This window comes from Medicago truncatula, chromosome 2 (assembly GCF_003473485.1).
Source record: "Medicago truncatula cultivar Jemalong A17 chromosome 2, MtrunA17r5.0-ANR, whole genome shotgun sequence".
NCBI classification, from domain to species: Eukaryota; Viridiplantae; Streptophyta; class Magnoliopsida; order Fabales; family Fabaceae; genus Medicago; species Medicago truncatula.
The window spans coordinates 46,382,408-46,399,970 of NC_053043.1; the positions used below are offsets into that span (position 1 = coordinate 46,382,408).

The 17,563-nt window shown below is 33.5% G+C and overlaps 3 protein-coding genes across 4 annotated transcripts; all 3 read left to right on the forward strand.

The window, feature by feature from the left end:
* Positions 1-177: 177 nt before the first annotated feature.
* Positions 178-2,320, forward strand: LOC120578266 (F-box/LRR-repeat protein At4g14096). Its single transcript, XM_039830835.1, has 4 exons — positions 178-778; positions 917-1,069; positions 1,168-1,244; positions 2,173-2,320. The coding sequence occupies exons 1-3, from the start codon at positions 407-409 to the stop codon at positions 1,204-1,206; spliced, it is 564 nt and encodes a 187-aa protein (XP_039686769.1). The 5' UTR covers positions 178-406; the 3' UTR covers positions 1,207-1,244; positions 2,173-2,320.
* A 331-nt stretch (positions 2,321-2,651) lies between these two features.
* Positions 2,652-8,984, forward strand: LOC11411455 (vacuolar fusion protein MON1 homolog). 2 transcript variants are annotated; one of them, XM_024776834.2, is made up of 15 exons: positions 2,652-3,253; positions 4,911-4,990; positions 5,111-5,182; positions 5,299-5,338; positions 5,636-5,737; positions 5,858-5,979; positions 6,203-6,335; positions 6,413-6,504; positions 6,709-6,790; positions 6,871-6,935; positions 7,105-7,398; positions 7,484-7,575; positions 8,003-8,067; positions 8,361-8,480; positions 8,571-8,984. In XM_024776834.2, exons 1-14 carry the CDS (start codon positions 2,912-2,914, stop codon positions 8,454-8,456), a joined length of 1,677 nt encoding a protein of 558 aa, XP_024632602.1. In that variant the 5' UTR covers positions 2,652-2,911; the 3' UTR covers positions 8,457-8,480; positions 8,571-8,984. The 2 variants fall into 2 exon arrangements, with proteins under 2 accessions (XP_024632602.1, XP_003597248.2); XM_003597200.4 differs by having other exon boundaries at positions 8,361-8,984.
* Positions 8,985-12,804: 3,820 nt separating this feature from the next.
* Positions 12,805-17,072, forward strand: LOC11408899 (double-stranded RNA-binding protein 2). Its single transcript, XM_003597202.4, has 3 exons — positions 12,805-13,253; positions 14,922-15,141; positions 16,001-17,072. The coding sequence occupies exons 1-3, from the start codon at positions 13,008-13,010 to the stop codon at positions 16,759-16,761; spliced, it is 1,227 nt and encodes a 408-aa protein (XP_003597250.1). The 5' UTR covers positions 12,805-13,007; the 3' UTR covers positions 16,762-17,072.
* The last annotated feature ends 491 nt before the right edge of the window (positions 17,073-17,563 follow it).

Consider the following 17,563-nt stretch of genomic DNA (forward strand, 5'->3'; position numbering starts at 1 on the left):
AATATAAGAAGTTAAATGTCCAATAGGCATAGTGTTTAACAAATTAACATATAATTAGATTATTGTTTTGACAAGTTAACGTATAATATTTATATATAATAATCTTCTAATACGTATATTAATACAAACAAAGATGTTTAAGAAAAAGAAGATTGAAATCAGCAGCAGCTTGGTGTCCAATGATGTCCATCATCTTCTTCCATACCTTGTTTTGGGGAGTAAAGCATATCTCATCAATGAATCATCACTCAAAATGTAGAAAAATATTGAAATACCACTTGTGTGTTACGCCGTAGTTTCTCAACATCTCACTCATTGACTAAACTATCGTTACATCTTGGTGGCTTTACTCTATTTATTCCTACAGATATTCGATTCCCTACCCTCAAAACTTTAAATCGTTCATATGCTACCTTTGAAAGTGACAAATCAATTGAACAATTTTTTTTCTGAGGGGTGCCCTGTCCTACAAGAATTGACTTTGAACTATTGCTGTTGGTTGTACATCAAGCAAATCACCATTGCTACCTCCACATTGAGGATTTTGACCATCCGTTCTGACCCTTATTGCCTAAATTGTGATGATTTCTCCGATTTCTCAGTCAAGATTGATGCTGTCAATCTTGTATCTTTAACTTGCACAAGTCGTCCAACCATACAATATATCATTGTTAACCCCCCAACTTCCATAGTTGATGCATATATTGAATTTGACATACACCTTCCAATTACTTATTTAATGAAATATGTTTCTTCTCCTTATTCGGACACTTTTAGGGTATGTATTGTCTTTTTTCTGAACATCTTCATTTATCTTTTTAAATATTGTGTATAATATAATAAGATGCGTATTGACGCACAATGTTGCCTTTGGCTGTGTTTCCCATGCAAGTCTATTGTTGTTTCCTTTTACTAGGAACCTCTCTATGTAATTGATCATCTCCATCCCCTTCCTGAGCTCCACAATTTGACACATCTTTGTCTGGATTTGGAGATTATCTTCAGTAGAAAAACATTAATGGAATTCCTCTTAAGGTGTCCTAAATTGGAAGCTCTTGTTTTTCCTCAGGTACACCTTAATTATATCCTGCTTAATCTGTCTCATTTCATTGTTAAAACAATGATATTTACTTCTATCCACTAACTTGTTAATTGATTCCAATTTAGGGAATTGGCAAACTCGTGGATAAGAGAAACTATGCATAAATTCCAGTGCCTTATTGTTTCAAATTTCTTCTCTCAAGATACTTCACATTTCAAATTTTCATGGATATTCTATTATATATAGTTCAATCAGTTTCATTGAGTTTCTTTTAAAAAGACTTTGAGTTTTCTTGGCAAAAATTTAAAATATAGAACATATAGTTAACTAAGAAAAAGTGATGACATGATTTCTGCACCTGCATTATTATGGCAAATTTTATTTGAAGGAGCCCATCGACTGGATGGTTATTCTTTAGTGTCGTCGACTAATGTCAAATACTAAAAGAAAATTCAGTTTGGATAAGTTTAGAAAGTAATTTTAGTAATTGATGAGGTGGCTTAGTTAGTTATTTGTAATTAGGGTTCGTTGGTGGCAGGGGCGGTTCTAAGGCCCGGCGACCCCGGGCACTTGTCCGGGCTCCGGGCCAAATTTTTTGCAATTTTTTATGTAAATCCCTATAAATTTCTTATATAAATCCCTATAAATTGGGCAATTTCTTTACATTTTTTATTATTTGCTTGCAATTTCTTATGTACGCCCTATAAATGTGTTGCAAATTTTTTTTTGCCCGGGCTTTACAATATTCCTGGCTCCGCCATTGGTTGATGGACATTGCTATATAATGCAATTGTCAAATTGTAATTGAATATACAGTTGAATAAAAAATATTTTGATTCTTTCACATTGAGTGTAATTTCCTTTTATTTGCATGATATTTTATGACTTCTATGATTCTATCCAATCCAATTTATATGAACACTAAATTAAAAGGTATGTGATCAATTATGTATTATCCTATCGATAATACATAATTTTGCATGCTCAAAATGTTTAAAACAAGCATTGTTACTTTTGATGTAAAGACGCCAAACAATTGGAAGTGAAACTTGCGTGCTCATGTTCAAAAGTAAATTGGATTGACTGCAAAATAATACGGTTTTTTTGTTGTTTGAAGACAAAGTGATAAGTACCACCTCAAAACTCATATACAAAGAAAGTTTTAAGATCCTCAAAATCATTGGTTTGGTAATGTCCCATGTCAAATCAATTTTAGGATATTCCATAACCTACATAATATCATGAAATGGAAATAAAATTTTAAAAACCATAATTCATAACTACTAGATGGACAATCCATACACACTTTCTTATCATACCAAAACGTACCTTCCAAGCATGTCCCGTCTAGGTTTATCACCAAAAAAAATACACGAAAAATAACAATGATAATGACTTTAGAGCTGCATCCTTAAAAAAAAATAGTTACATAACCATTGTTTTAAACGCAAAAAATATCAAAGTTTACGAGTTTCAAAATTATTATCAAACTTATGTATATTTTTTACCTTTTAAATTCGGAAAATCGATGTTTGTTAGGGGTAAAATAGGTAATTAGAAGAGCATCTGATTACGAAATATTTCATTGCGTGGCAGGTTTCACATCCGATGCACCACTCAAATCTCGCCAAAAGCAAAAAACAAGTTTGAATTATGCATTTAAAATGGCATGCAGTCATGAGAGATCTGATTATCCGATCATGATCAAAAGTTTTCAAATTTAAAACAGCAGAAATGAAATGATACAAGCAAACTTGTTTTAAATTCAGATCATCGAATCTTGATCGAACGACTAGAACTCTCTATCATAATCCAAATCCAAACAAAAACAATCTCTCTCTCTCTCATCACAGTTGAATTGCACCACCGATGGACCAATCTCTTTCCTCCTCCTCCTCTTCTCCGATCCAATTCAACCTCCCACCACTCTCTCTAAGCCTCTTCGACGGCGAACCATCATCCTCCGAACAACAAAACGAAGTCTTTCATGGATCTACTCCCTCCAAACACTCCTCCGAACCTTCAAGTCCTACCAGTAGCGGTTACGCTGCCGAAAGAGGTAGCGCCAGCAGCACCGCCACAAGTGTGTCTCATGTTGATGAAGATTCCATTTCTCATGAAATTCAAGAAATGAATATTCATCATCCTCCACCCTCAGTTTCTAATGATTCGCATGATTCTTGTTTTCCTGATGAACGACATCTTGATGAGGTATATATTCTTCCTTATTCGCAATTTTGCTTTCAACATCTCGTTTATTGTGATTGATCTCGTGATGATAGTGTTAGGTGTAATTTGTGTCATTCAGTTTAGAAAATTAGGTTCATTTTCTTTTCATTGGTATAGGATTAATGTGATTTTGCTTCATTGTTTTAGGCTTTGTTTGGATAAACAACTTATTTGTAGCTTATAGCACAAGTGTGCACCCATCGTGATAAGCGTTTATGTATAGTCTATTTAAAAACAAAATGAAGTTAAATTGTTTTGGTATAAGATATAAGTTGTTTTCATAAGCTATGTTGGAGAACTTATGAAAATTAGCTGAAAATAGTTTATGAACAATGCCATAAGTTGTTTTCATAAGCTATATTGGAGAACTTATGAAAATTAGCTGAAAACAGTTTATGAACAATGCCATAAGTTGTTTTCATAAGCTATATTGGAGAACTTATGAAAATTAGCTGAAAACAGTTTATGAACAATGCCATAAGTTGTTTTCATAAGCTATATTGGAGAACTTATGAAAATAAGTTGAAAACAGTTTATGGACAATGTTAAAAGTTGTTTTCATAGTTCTCCCAAACAGTCTCATCAGTAGATAAGCACAAAAACCAATCCAAACAGACCCTAATTGTGTTTGTTTTGACTGTTTAGAAATCTAAATTTTGATTTGTTCATGTGGCTACTGATTATGAACCGATGTTTAGTCTTCAATGAATGACTTTGAAATTCAACTTACAGATTCATTCCATTCAGCTGTTCCTTAAGGATGAAGATTCATTAATATTGAGAGTATAGGTTTTATTAAACAAACAGCGTTGTTTGTTATCAAATTTAAAATCACTTGACTTTTCGTTTATGAAGCATGGACTCCGACAAGGACACATATATGTTAATTTATTTAGACGGTCTAAAATGAAAATCAAAAGACATACATAAGCATCTAACTTGAGCAATTAAATGCATGAGTGAAAATGAAAAGCATGGGAAACAGGAATGAAGTTGACGTCTGTTTAAGGATTTCCCACTGTGCTTAAGATTCTGGTCGCAACACACAATTAAATGCATGAATGACAAAACAGGAATGAAGTTGACGTCTGTTAGTAACCCTGTTAGTAACCCGAAAATTAGACTGAATAGTAGGAACACCTTTATTGAGAAAATATGAAAGAATAATAGAGAAAACTCTCCTGCAAGGGTTTCCAGTTCAATCATAGAGTCACCACTCTATTAGTCTATTTACAAAACGTTTACAATAGTCGATGATTCCCTCTATCAATAAATTCTTTGATATATGCATGATAATTTCTAACTACTCTAACAACTATTAACACATGGTAGTCAGTAACCAATTAACTAACTAATTGCTCCAACAACTCTTAAATAGTCTAATTCCCCCTTTATTCTATATCCTAACAGCATCTCAGCTTTAAAAATGGATAAATGTTGTTTTGGTGCTAAGCACTGACTTCCAAACTCAAATCAACTGTGAATCTGTTATAGATACTATTAAGAGCTGTTCTGCAATTCTTGCTAAGTACTTTAGCTTTCTGATACAAACATTTCTCTTCAAATTCATGCCCTATGAGGCATTACACTGAAAATACCTGTAATACCACATCCTGATTGATTAATGAATAAAGTGCAGGATGATGCTTCCATATCATGGAGGAAAAGGAAGAAGCATTTTTTTGTTCTGAGTCATTCCGGAAAACCAATATACTCTAGGTTAGTGTTTATCAACTCCTCATGCGAGCTTCCCTCAATCATTGTTCATATATCTCTATGATTGCTGCCTTAAACTTGTGCTCCTTTTCTCTATTTTTTGTTTCTCACTTTTTTTTCCAGGTATGGAGATGAACACAAGCTTGCTGGTTTTTCAGCAACTTTGCAAGCAATCATTTCCTTTGTTGAGAATGGGTATTGTAACTGGCTTTGTTCTGGTTAATTTATTAAAACATTCTTGAATGTATTTGATTCGTTATCTAGATATAATTTGAGAAGGAATTTTCAAAGATTTCTCTCTTTGTTTTCAGGGGTGACCGTGTCAAATTGGTGAAGGCTGGAAAGCATCAGGTCTGATCACACATTTTTCTCTAGTAAAAGTTTTGTTAATCAATATATTGTTTGGTTTAGCATTATTTCCTATAAGTCGGTACTTGAAGCCCACATAACTAGTATCATGTTATGCAAAATGATATTTCAATCCTTGCTGTAAGATAGAAATATTGGTTGTATGTTGTTCTTTTGGTTGCTGAGTTTCTCATATTATGTTCATCAGTGGTTTTAGAGAGAGGATTTTATTTATTAGGCATTTCTGTAGCAACGCAATGATTATGTGTTGTGAAATCTTAGTTTGAAATTATGGTGCAGGTGGTTTTTCTTGTGAAAGGACCGATTTACTTAGTCTGCATCACCTGCACAGAAGAGCCATACGAGTCCCTAAGAAGGCAATTGGATCTCATTTATGGACAGGTATAATTGAGTTTGATGCTTGTACGCCGTTGCATCACTTTTTTAATTATTCAAATGGACTGGTAATGTTGTGAATTGTGACAGTTATATGATGCATTCCTATTTTTTATACATATGCAGATGATTGTTATACTTACAAAGTCAGTAAACAAATGTTTTGAGAAGAATCCTAAGTTTGATATGACGCCCTTGCTTGGTGGAACAGACACTGTCTTCTCTTCGCTGATCCACTCTTTTAGTTGGTTCGTTTCTCTAATCTAGGCAGTCTGATATTTTGTTTTAAAGGAGAAACTATAAAATCTTTTCTCCAAGGTATAGGAGTATCTTTATACGCTTTTTCTGCTGTTTGTGTTTACCCTTGGTGGGAAGAGTTGTGGAGGTTGTTCGTTTGTTTAATATTTCTGGTTTCCCATCACCCTATGCTATATCTCAGTAGTTAAGGTTGTTATTGTGTGATTGTATCAGGAATCCAGCTACATTTCTTCATGCCTATACTTGTCTGCCTCTTGCATATGCAACAAGGCAAGCTGCTGGTGCCATCTTGCAAGACGTTGCTGATTCCGGGGTTCTGTTTGCAATACTGATGTGTAGACACAAGGTTTAGCACTATACTCAATTTGTCAAGTCATGTGCAGACATAAAATGATAAAATAACTTGTTAAAGGTTGAAGGCAGGTAATCAGTCTATTTGGTGCTCAGAAAGCCTCTCTTCATCCAGATGATATGCTGCTACTGGCCAACTTTGTTATGTCCACAGAGTCCTTTAGGCAAGTAGAACCGGCATTATTTTATATTTCAAATAGCATCTCAGAGATGGTTTGATGGCATAGTTTTCTATTCGTGCAGTCTATATACGACTCTGTATGTCTTGTTTTGTTGACCCTATGAGCAGTAAACTACTTTTATGTTGCTCAGTTGCAAGTAGATTTATTGGCTTTCTCATTCTCTTCTTTTGGACTATAATCATGCAGGACCTCAGAGGCATTTTCCCCTGTTTGCTTGCCAAGATACAACCCTTTAGCATTTTTGTATGCTTATATCCATTATTTTGATGTGAGTGAGAAGTGCATAGACAATTTACATATGTTATACATTAAGTTCATAAATGACAGTTTTATGTATATCTGTCGCAGGATGACACATACTTGATATTGCTGACAAATAATTCTGATACATTTTACCATCTCAAGGATTGCAGGTAAAGGATGTTTTGGTAATATGATCACTGCATCTGTTCTGTTCATTATTTTTTTTATTAAAAAGTAAAATAAAAAAGAGGAAAGAACATAATGGTTCATAGCAAAGAGATCCTTTTGAAGTACTATATTTTTCATGCATGGTTAAAAAATTTGCCTGCCAATTCATAGGATTCGTATTGAGTCGGTCCTTTTGAAGTCAAATGTCCTTGCGGAAGTTCAGAGATCCTTGCTTGATGGTGGAATGCATGTTGATGATCTGCCACCCTTATCTCGTTCTGGATCATCTCCTCATTTGGGCCAGGATAGGCTTCAACCAGATTCTCCTGATAGATTGAGAGAATCTAATTCTGTTGTTGGTGGCGTTGCTGGTTTGTGGCATTTCGTATATCGTAGCAAATATCTGGATCAGTATGTATGTTCAGAGTTCTCACCACCTATAAACACTCCTCAGCAGCAGAAAAGGTAGTAATGTTATGACACTATCCTTTTTCTTTTTTTTTTTGCATTTTTGTTCTATCTAAAGCATAATCTGCTTTTATTGTTTCAGATTGTTTAGAGCGTACCAGAAGCTTTTTGCATCCATGCATGATAAAGGAATTGGGCCACACAAAACTCAGTTTAAAAGGGATGAAAACTATGGTAATGAATATTTTAATTCATATTTTGTAGTATTATGGTACATCCAAGAAATGGATGTATTGATGCAATTCTCTCTGTTCTTGAATTATATGAACTGATGTTTTGTTTTTATGAGAAATGAGTGGGGATCAAGTTTTTCTCTTAGGTATTTGTTCTCTACTTTAATTTTTTGTTTCATAATGAGTGATTCTTTAGAAAATTTGACCCCTTGCTTTTCATAAGGTGCGATAAAAGACAGGGAAATCTTTACTTGTTTATTTTTTTGTGCGAAAAATCAACTCTGATCCTGAAAACTAAACTCTTGGGTGATCTACCCCTCCAGAGTTAACCTTTTTTGTCTTTGTTGCTTTGAGTTATAAAGTGTCATTGCATTTGCATGCTTCATTGAACAGTGATCAAACTAAGAATATCATTTTTCGTGTGGCAGTTCTGCTCTGTTGGGTAGCTCAGGATTTTGAACTTTATGCTGCATTTGATCCCCTTGCAGACAAGGTATTTTTTTTTCTTGCCTACAAGATTTCTCAGTTATTCGTTTCAAAAAAGATTTCTTAGTTATTATATTCATCATGGATATCAAATGAAGATCCGATAAAATATCAGGATAGTCCTCATCCATCTTTTCATCAATACGATTGATGGTTAGTTGGGAGAAAAAACATCGCTGGTCCAATGGTCCATTTATTTGAAAAATGGCTCTAAAAGTGATGTGAAAGTAGAAAGTTTATTTATTTTCCCTACTCTGCTGGGAAAAATTCTGACTTTATTTGCACAATGACCTTCTGCAGGCCTCAGCAATAAAGACGTGCAACCGGGTATGTCAATGGGTTAAAGATGTCGAAAATGAATTATTTTTGCTAGGAGGTAGCCCTTTTTCATGGTGATTTCCTATCAAATACTGTAAACATGTAAGAGAAAGTATTTAATAAAAGTTTTATAAAGTTTATTCTTTATTATTTCATGTAGTTTCTTATGAAAATATTTGGATGTTAAATCAGTATACAGTGTGTCTATTACTATACCTTGTGTTATTCTTATAATAACATCACCAGCTCTGTGAGAGTAAAGGAATTAAAGATGGTGACATGATTTCTGCACATGCATTAATATGACGACTTTTATTTGGAGGAGCCCATTGGAATAGATGGTTATTTATAACATATTTGAAAAAGCAGTTGTATGGTACAAATCTTAACTCTATTTTATAGAGCACTATTTCTTCTCCTCTTCACTTCTGATTCGAAACACTTTTTTGACTGTAAAATCATGACTGATTCAAAACAGAGTGTTTGCAGATGAACCATAGTATGGTTGTAACACTACTTCCTTTTTTGGGGTGGTGTCAAATTACACTTCTTCATAGTTAGATCTAAATCTTGTATATTTGTTTATGTTTATTGAATCTTTCTCCACACCTTAGTGAACGATACAATGTTTTGATTGTTTTCATATTTAAACCAATGTATAGCAAAAGTTGAAAATATTAATAACTTGTAATGGCATATGATGCTCCATCCCATTTAATGCATAGTGTCAATAAGGATAATGCGCGTTCAACTTTAATTTTCTTCGTTCTCTCAGCCTCCCTTATTCATGGGTTCATAATTGATGTACATTTACATTTAGGATCTTCACAATGGATTCGGTGGCTCCAATTTGTCATAGGTGCAATTAAACTCCTTTATGGCAATCTAACTATATTTTGATGTCAAAGTTCCACAATTCCGGAAATTTAAAAAGATTATGTTCCCCAACTTAACCCCTCATTTATCACAAAAACAGATAGTAGTAATGTGCTTTGAATGAGCATGAAAACAACTGACAAACTTCCACACCCTCATTCCATAATCCATTCCATTACCAAAAAGGCGACACTTAACACTCTTTTGCTCCACTAAAACAAAGTGTAATTCAGAATAATATTTTTTTATGATAAGTGGAAAGCTCTATTATAATTTTTAGTATATCAAGACACACATTTTTCAATTTTTAACATAATTATTCACAGAAATTAAGAAATTATTTATTTCTGAAAAAGGAAACTTTTAAGAGAATCTAAGCTCTTCGCCCTAATACTGACCCTGATTAAAATATTACCCGTGAACAAGATTTTGTTTAGAAAAATGCTACTTGCTCTACTAATATATTGCTTCTCCATTAAACAAATAATACAGCCAAAACGGAACTTCTAAAAGTCTGCTTTGTCGTGTAAACGCTACTGATTAGAGTATGAAAAAGACAAGTTTTTAGGCAACCAAGGCGAGTACTATAAACTTTCCTTAAAAAAAACAATATAAAATTTAAAATAATTATCAATGTAATTTGTGCGTTTGGTTCTTTTATTTAGGGGTGTTTAATTCCGTTGGAAAGCTAAAACTATTTTTTAAATAATATTTTTTTTAAAATCAAGTATTTTCCGTGTGCGCAACTGCAGAGACTAATCTCTCAAACCTTGTAGGACCTAGCGGCAAACTCTCTCTAAGAGTTTTAGCGTTATTGTATGCTCAAAGTTGTATTCGAACCATGAACCTTGATTAAGTTAGAAGAAACATGTGACATCTCATCTAAGCATTTTTAGATGATTTTAACATATTTGAATGTTCTCGATTAGAAGAAAAAAGTTAAGGGGTGTTTGGTTCTTTTATAAAGCTAAAATTAATTTTAGGCAAGATCACTTCATAATCTTTTATCTTATTTAATTGTAACAAATCGATTTTTCGACTTTTTTGTTCATATAGGTCCTTTATCTCTATAAAGGCATACAAGTTCATCCTTTTTTTGCATTTTTTTATTAAAAAACGGACGGTGTGACAAGCCAAGCCACGTAGGATAATATAGTTTTTAAAAAAAGTTTATGTTGAAAATTAAGAAACTCAGGAATTATAACAATATTCATCTTCTTCTTCATCCTAATCTTCACTTTCACCTTCAACCCACTAAAAATAAATAAATAAAACCAGGAAAAAGGAAGATGCATCATATTCTTAACTTTTAATCATAAAAAATATTATCCTATATGGTTTGCCACATCATCGGTTTTTTAATAAAAAATTCAAAATATTATTAACTTATGTATGTTTATAGAGATAAAAGACCTATATGAAAAAACATATATAAGTGGCAAAATATTATCCCTAAAAAAAAATTGCTTTATGTTCTTGAATAAAAATAGTATCTTTATATTACAACACGGTCATTGAAAAACATGATTTCTTGTACGATGCATGTTTGATTCTTCACAAAATTCAGAATTCACAAAAGAAAAACTATTTTCATGGTATGCATTTTCATTTAATGGAGGTAAAACTTTACTTTTTTTTTTTTCTAAAAAATCTAATGACAAAAAGTGCGGAAAATCATCGATTTGCAAAAGACATAGATTTGTCCTTGCAATTGCAAACGAAGTTGAATCAATCGAATGATCTCATCTTTCACAGTATAATGAATCAAAATTTAAATTTTAGAAAGAAATATTTACATTTAATATTCAACAATAATTCAAAAGAAAAGTTATTTGAACAGCTACTTTTTAAAATAATTTATTGAACAACTAAAATATAGACACAAAAAAATGTTTGACACAGAAACTAAAACAATGAAGAGAAAAAATAAAAATACAATATAAATATAAGAGATAAAGTCGTCACAAAAGTTATCATAAAATAGTTCTTTAAATATCATTTTTCGTCATTCAAATAAGATTATCTTGTGTAAAAAAATCCTTTTTTTTTAAGGAAAGAAATTAATTCATTTCATTACTCAAAAGATGTCAAATACATGACGGTACATCATCATAAATGGTGGGGCTAGGATCAGATGGGGCTACCCTCGCTAATTCATGAGTGACCCCATTAGCTTGCCTCATATTAAACTTGACATGAGAGTTTTGAAAACTATCCTGAAACAACTGTCTACATGCAGTAATAATACAACCAAGTTCGCTATCATCATCTACTTCTGTATGAAAAGAATTTACGACCTGCTTTGAATCTAGGACAAAATCAACATTATCAAATTGGAGGTCTAATATCCACTGCATCGCCGTGTGTAACCCAACTGCTTCTCCTATCGTGACTTCACATAGAGGAGAAAACCAATCAGTTCTCGCAAGCACAAAGTCACCTGCATCATCTCTGATACATATGTCAATACCAACTCTGTTAAGAGAAGAGGAGAATGAGGCATCGATATTACATTTGTAACTTCCTCTCATTGGTTTTTCCCAATGAATCACTTCTTGCGGTAAAAAAATCTTATCATTTCTCATCATTCAAATAAGATTATCTTGTGTAGAGAAATCTTATAATGGAGATAAGAAAATGTAACAATAAAATATAGAGATACATAATATAGGAAAAGATGACATTCATGCAGTGCTACACCTGCATAGCAGCCTAACAACGTTAAATTGACTCCCAACAACAACAACGCATTCAATAACCTCCTAATACTTTATTTTATGGGTTTATATGTAGGGAACTTCTATTGTACACCTCATAAATTGAGGTGTATCGATACTCTTGCTCCATAAAATTATAAATTAACGATCATTTCATGAAATAAAAAGCTATTTTTCAATATTTATATTTTAAAAAACATCATTTTATAAGAAAAACATCATTTCGTTGTTTATAAGAATCATATTAAATTTTTAACATTTTCTCATAAAAAATAATCAATATTCTTTATTATGAGTAATAAAAATACAAAAAAAGTAAATTTTATTTCGTCGAAGCTTTTGGTAAATAAGATTTGATTATTATAATTGTGAATGATAGAAAATAATTCTTTTTCTTCAAAAAACAACTCATTTAATGGTTAATTTAACGATTTGGTGTACCGGTACACTCAAAATTTTGAATGTACCATAAAATTTGCCTTATAACAAGAGTTTAATCGTTATAATATGGGAGATCAATTAATGAATATAATAAATCTTATTCTTATATTTATTAATTGACGTGACAATATATTATTAAATGTATGTGTAAAATAATTGTATATTAACAAAATATACTGATTAAATTCTTATAACAACTATAATTTTTTTATTCAAAATAACAATTAAAATAAATTATTTGAGTTGATTTGATGACGTTGGTTTGAGATCTTTAAGTATCTATGATCTTCATAATAATCGGTTTTTAGTTTGATATCGAGTTAAAAAAAATTATATAATAATATAATATTAATAATTAATAATAATAGTATACCGTTGTTTACCCAGAAATGACTAATTACTCTTTCTTTACTCTGTCCACTACTCTCCTCTACTTCTCCTCCTTTCCTTTCCCTTTCTCGCTCCTCCACTTTCTCTCTCTAACTTCCTCCCGGAACCCTAACACCAAATTCAACCACCGGCAACAATTTCCAGCGGAGAATAACCCGACCCGATCCATTTTCCACCATTGATTGTATTCTCTCGAGATCGGAAAATGTACAAGAACCAGCTTCAAGAGCTGGCGCAGAGAAGCTGCTTCAATCTTCCTTCTTACACTTGCATTCGTGAAGGTCCTGATCACGCGCCGAGGTTTAAAGCTACCGTTAACTTTAACGGCGAGATCTTCGAAAGTCCTCACTACTGTTCAACTCTCCGTCAAGCTGAACACTCCGCCGCTGAAGTTGCGCTTAATTCGCTTTCTCACCGTGGTCCTTCTCACTCTCTCGCCGCTAAGATCCTCGTGAGTTTCGTTTTCTCTCTCATTTCAATGCTTGAAATTTTTGTGTTGTGAAATGAAAAGTGTACAATAGCAAAGTATTATCTGTTTTGCTAACGTGCGCACTGTGCGTTCTGATGAACGTTGAATTTGAACCATCTATGTTACTTAGAATGAAAATTAAAAGTTGAGAATACTCATTTTTTTTTTTTTGTGTTTTACGTGTTGAATAAGATCAAATATTGTATTGGTTCAACAAAGGTTAATGAAGAACCTAATGCATCAAAGTGAGTTTGGTTGATAATGTTCGAGTGGAAAATTATTGTGTTTTACCGTTTGTATATAGCAAAAGTGTCACAGTATGACTTGTACTTACGGTGTTTGACTGTTTACTATGTAAACACAGTTTGGAAAATTATAGTGGTTTGACCGTTTTTTAAGTGGTCTTTTATATTAATCCTCGAATTCGATCTTTTGTTTCTGTTTCAAAGAGTCTAGTGGTAACATTTACGAACACTATGTGCTAAGATGTGGGGAGTTGCGGATTCAAACCAGCGCCCCAGCATATCAATTTCTTGCAGTTTTTTATCATATGAGTTGTACTTACAGGACTCCTCATATTCAGTCTTTGCAGCATATCAATGTCTTTGCTGCTTTTTATCATGAGTTGTACTTACACATTTGTTGTCTTTTTTAATTTAAAATTAAAGCACAAATTTTGCAGACTAAAACTCACACTAGACATGTGTACTGACATCAACACAAACACACCAACACAATGTCTAATGTATATGTGACAATGGGGCAAGATATGCATGCATATATATATGGTGCTGTTAGTTAAGAGTATGAATGAATGAAGTCAATTTCAACCATTCATGGATAGTTGAGTATAGTTGACATTAACAAAAGTTTTTTGAAAACAAAATTAAAATTCTTTTATAAGAGTTGTATACTACATTTTTCAACCCATAGTTGAGTATTGGTGAATTGTCCAAGAGGTATCCTAGCCATGTATGGCACATTTCCATGTCAATAAAAAATATATTTTTTTTTTAATCAGACGCCTAGTAAGGAGTGTTATGCATGTGTTATACCGGTGTTTTTGTCTGAAGAAAGTGTGTTTGAACCCCAACTCTTGAAGATGGAGAAATGTTTGTGCTTCATAGGGTGTTGATAGGTATATAACTAACGATCTTACCATTAATTGTTGTTGCTAATGAAAAGCGAAGACAACCTAGTGCTGTAAATCTTCTTTCATAGTGAGGGGTTACAGGGAAGGGTTAGGCCCATTACAGATATATAGTCTTTGTTAGAAACCTATCTAAAAGTGGAATATGAGGGATATCACCTTTGATCTTCACCTTATCTTCTAAAGTGGAATATGTAGGAATCCCGCACATGATGCAGGGCACTATATTTTCTCCTATGTATGCAGTATGTATTACGTCTCCTTCAAGTATCCAATATATATCCAAATCAAAAGAGAGTTTCTTAGAAAAGGATAAGTGGTCCACTGATGGGTCTGTCTGATCCATTATTGGATTTATTTTAGGCAGCCTTGTTCTAAATGTGTTATTTTTTCTTTTCGCCTGATACCATTGCTAATATGTTTATATATCTACACTGATTGGCATGTCTTCTTTACACAGTAGCTTTGTTCTTATACTTATCACGCTCAACTTTTTTTAGGATGAGACTGGAGTCTACAAGAACCTCTTGCAAGAAATTGCACAGCGAGTAGGGGCTCCATTGCCTCAGTACACAACGTACAGATCGGGCCTTGGACATTTACCTGTTTTTACTGGGATAGTAGAATTGGCTGGAATCACATTTACTGGTGAACCTGCGAAGAATAAGAAACAAGCCGAGAAAAATGCTGCTATGGCAGCTTGGTCATCTTTAAAGCAATGTAAGTGGGTGGCTAACCTTTTGTTTGAAAAATTAATTACTTTCATGGAAATATATGGATGTTCAATCAACTCGTCTTCTGAATATACATAGGCCACAAAGCCAATACCTAACTAAAGCCCATTTCCCTGATTTTTCACATTTGTTCAGGTCTTTAGGACATTTGCCCAATGATTTTGGCTGAAAAATTTATCTTATGGTATTGTGGTGAATCGGTGATGCTCTAAAAAAAAAAACTAAACTTTTTCAAAATTATTGTGCTTCCATAATTTATTTGTCTTCGGGGCCAATATGATCTTCAACACAGTAATAACAAACCTTCTTGGACGCCTACATATTTTTATTCCAAGTTAAATCCTTTAAAGACATGATATTATAATTATGTGCCTGCCATAAAGCTTGTTACCTTTGGCACAAGTTAAGCCATTTTATCATTTTCTGTCTCTCGGAGTCAGATTTTTTATTTCCCTTGTTAAGGACTGATTTTTTTATAAAATAAAAAAAAAATCAGGAAGGAGGGAATTTTATTGAAGTGGTAGTAGCCATTTTACAACCATCCTGAGGGGATTTGAACTCACTACATTGAGGTTTACAATGCTAAGCCCTTACCAGCTAGTGCCTCAGGTGTGTTACAGACTGAAATATGAATGGGCAATAATTTCCATTTAGATGCCTAAGTATTTTTATTCCAAGTTAAATTCATTGAACAACGTGATATTATCACTATGTGCCATATAGTTTGTTACATTTGTCACAATCTAAACCACTTAAGCATTTTCTGTGTAATCGAGTCAGATAGTTTATTTCCCTTGTAAAGAAAGAACTGAATATGAACTGACAATAATTTCCTTTCTCATCAGTGGCAAAAGAGACTGCTAGCTCTTCAACTGAACCGGAGAACAATGACGAATTAGAACAGATCACTATAGCACGGGCTTTGTTGAACTACCGTCTGAAGGAAAAGATGTCAATGTCTAATCCAAATGCTCGGATTCCATTTCAGAAGAAGTTTCAGATTCAAAATATCAGACCAACTAGTTCCCAATCTCCTGCCACCACATCAAAGATCCTTCCTCTAATTTGCCAAAAGACAGGACCTCGAAACAGACCTTCATCGGCAACACCAAATGAAAATCCTCGAAGCAGGCATCCGCAAGCCGCAGCAACCAGTGACAAGTCCATTTTGCAGCAGCCACAATCTTCTGCAATAGAAAGCCGGGTGACCCGTCCTCTGAGGTTCCCTGCAGCAGGAGCACCCCCTTATGTTCCTATTCGACAAATGAGACCTTGCCATGGGATTGCACCTGCAGTGTCTGTTAGGACTGTAATACCTGTGTTCTCTGCACCACCTCTTCCACCACCTACCTCAGTGCATCAGATAATACGGGCTCCTCCTGTACGAATTGCTCCTCCAGTCAGTATTCGGCAAGCTGTTCCTGTATTTGCTGCCCCACCACTAAGAAAAGATGAACCTGCCCCCATCCAAAAAGATCTACCTGCCAGTAGTACCCCTGTCGAGCAAGATAAGCTTCCAGCTAAAATTCTTGAGATGGACAAGACTGAGAACAATTCACCACCACAACCAGAGACTCTGCAGAGTTTGGAGCAGTTGAAAATTTGAAATTTATTTGAGTCAGTCTGAATTCATCAGAAGAACACCATCATGTTTTTGTTGTGATAGCTTGGTTCGCATCCTATAACGAGTGATGTAAAATTATCCCTTCCTTTTTCCTTCCTTACCCCATTTTGTCCTGTTAAATTCAAGGGTTGGCACATGTTAATTAGCATCAGCAGTACAATTTCTGTAAAATTCAAAGCAGTTTGGCATTAATTTTACTAGTTTGTACTGTATGTATTTATGTTATATTTTATCATACCTTTTAATCAAGTATGTGAGCATGATTAATGATTATTGCTCACTTTATCCTGTGATTAGTAATGCTCCACAATTGTGTATTGATATTCTTCATTTCTTTGGCTCACGTGAATGTGAACGAATCTGAGTTATGAGAATATGTACATGGAAAAGAAAAGTAGATGCTTCCACATACTGGTTCTCTTGAATTTTTGCTCATGAAACGGACAAGACAATGGCATGGCTTATGCAAAGGTTCCTAGGTTAATTCAGGGGTCTTGTTCTTTTATTAGCTTCGCACCTTTACCTGTTATTGATTAATGCATTTTTAATGAAGAATTACCTTGTTTTAAAACCCATAAACAATATCTTTGCAACTTTTGGTTGCGAGAACCCATACACCATATTTATACTATTGTTGAGATGTATTTATAAAACAATTCATGACTATATGTGTAAGCTCTTTTATGTCTGTATCAAACACATGTTTGTTTCTTAGTTAATATCTTAGGACACTCGGCAAATGTTAGCATTTGTCTTCATTCATTTGGATATATGTTGTTTTTAT

Coding starts and splice junctions, on each gene's coding strand:
- LOC120578266 (XM_039830835.1), top strand. CDS start 407: ATGCTACCTTTGAAAGTGACAAATCAATTGAACAATTTTTTTTCTGAG. Junction 779..916: donor CTTATTCGGACACTTTTAGG/GTATGTATTGTC, acceptor TCCTTTTACTAG/GAACCTCTCTATGTAATTGA. Junction 1,070..1,167: donor AAGCTCTTGTTTTTCCTCAG/GTACACCTTAAT, acceptor ATTCCAATTTAG/GGAATTGGCAAACTCGTGGA.
- LOC11411455 (XM_003597200.4), top strand. CDS start 2,912: ATGGACCAATCTCTTTCCTCCTCCTCCTCTTCTCCGATCCAATTCAAC. Junction 6,336..6,412: donor TACTGATGTGTAGACACAAG/GTTTAGCACTAT, acceptor GGTTGAAGGCAG/GTAATCAGTCTATTTGGTGC. Junction 7,399..7,483: donor ACTCCTCAGCAGCAGAAAAG/GTAGTAATGTTA, acceptor TTATTGTTTCAG/ATTGTTTAGAGCGTACCAGA.
- LOC11408899 (XM_003597202.4), top strand. CDS start 13,008: ATGTACAAGAACCAGCTTCAAGAGCTGGCGCAGAGAAGCTGCTTCAAT. Junction 13,254..14,921: donor CTCTCGCCGCTAAGATCCTC/GTGAGTTTCGTT, acceptor AACTTTTTTTAG/GATGAGACTGGAGTCTACAA. Junction 15,142..16,000: donor TTGGTCATCTTTAAAGCAAT/GTAAGTGGGTGG, acceptor CTTTCTCATCAG/TGGCAAAAGAGACTGCTAGC.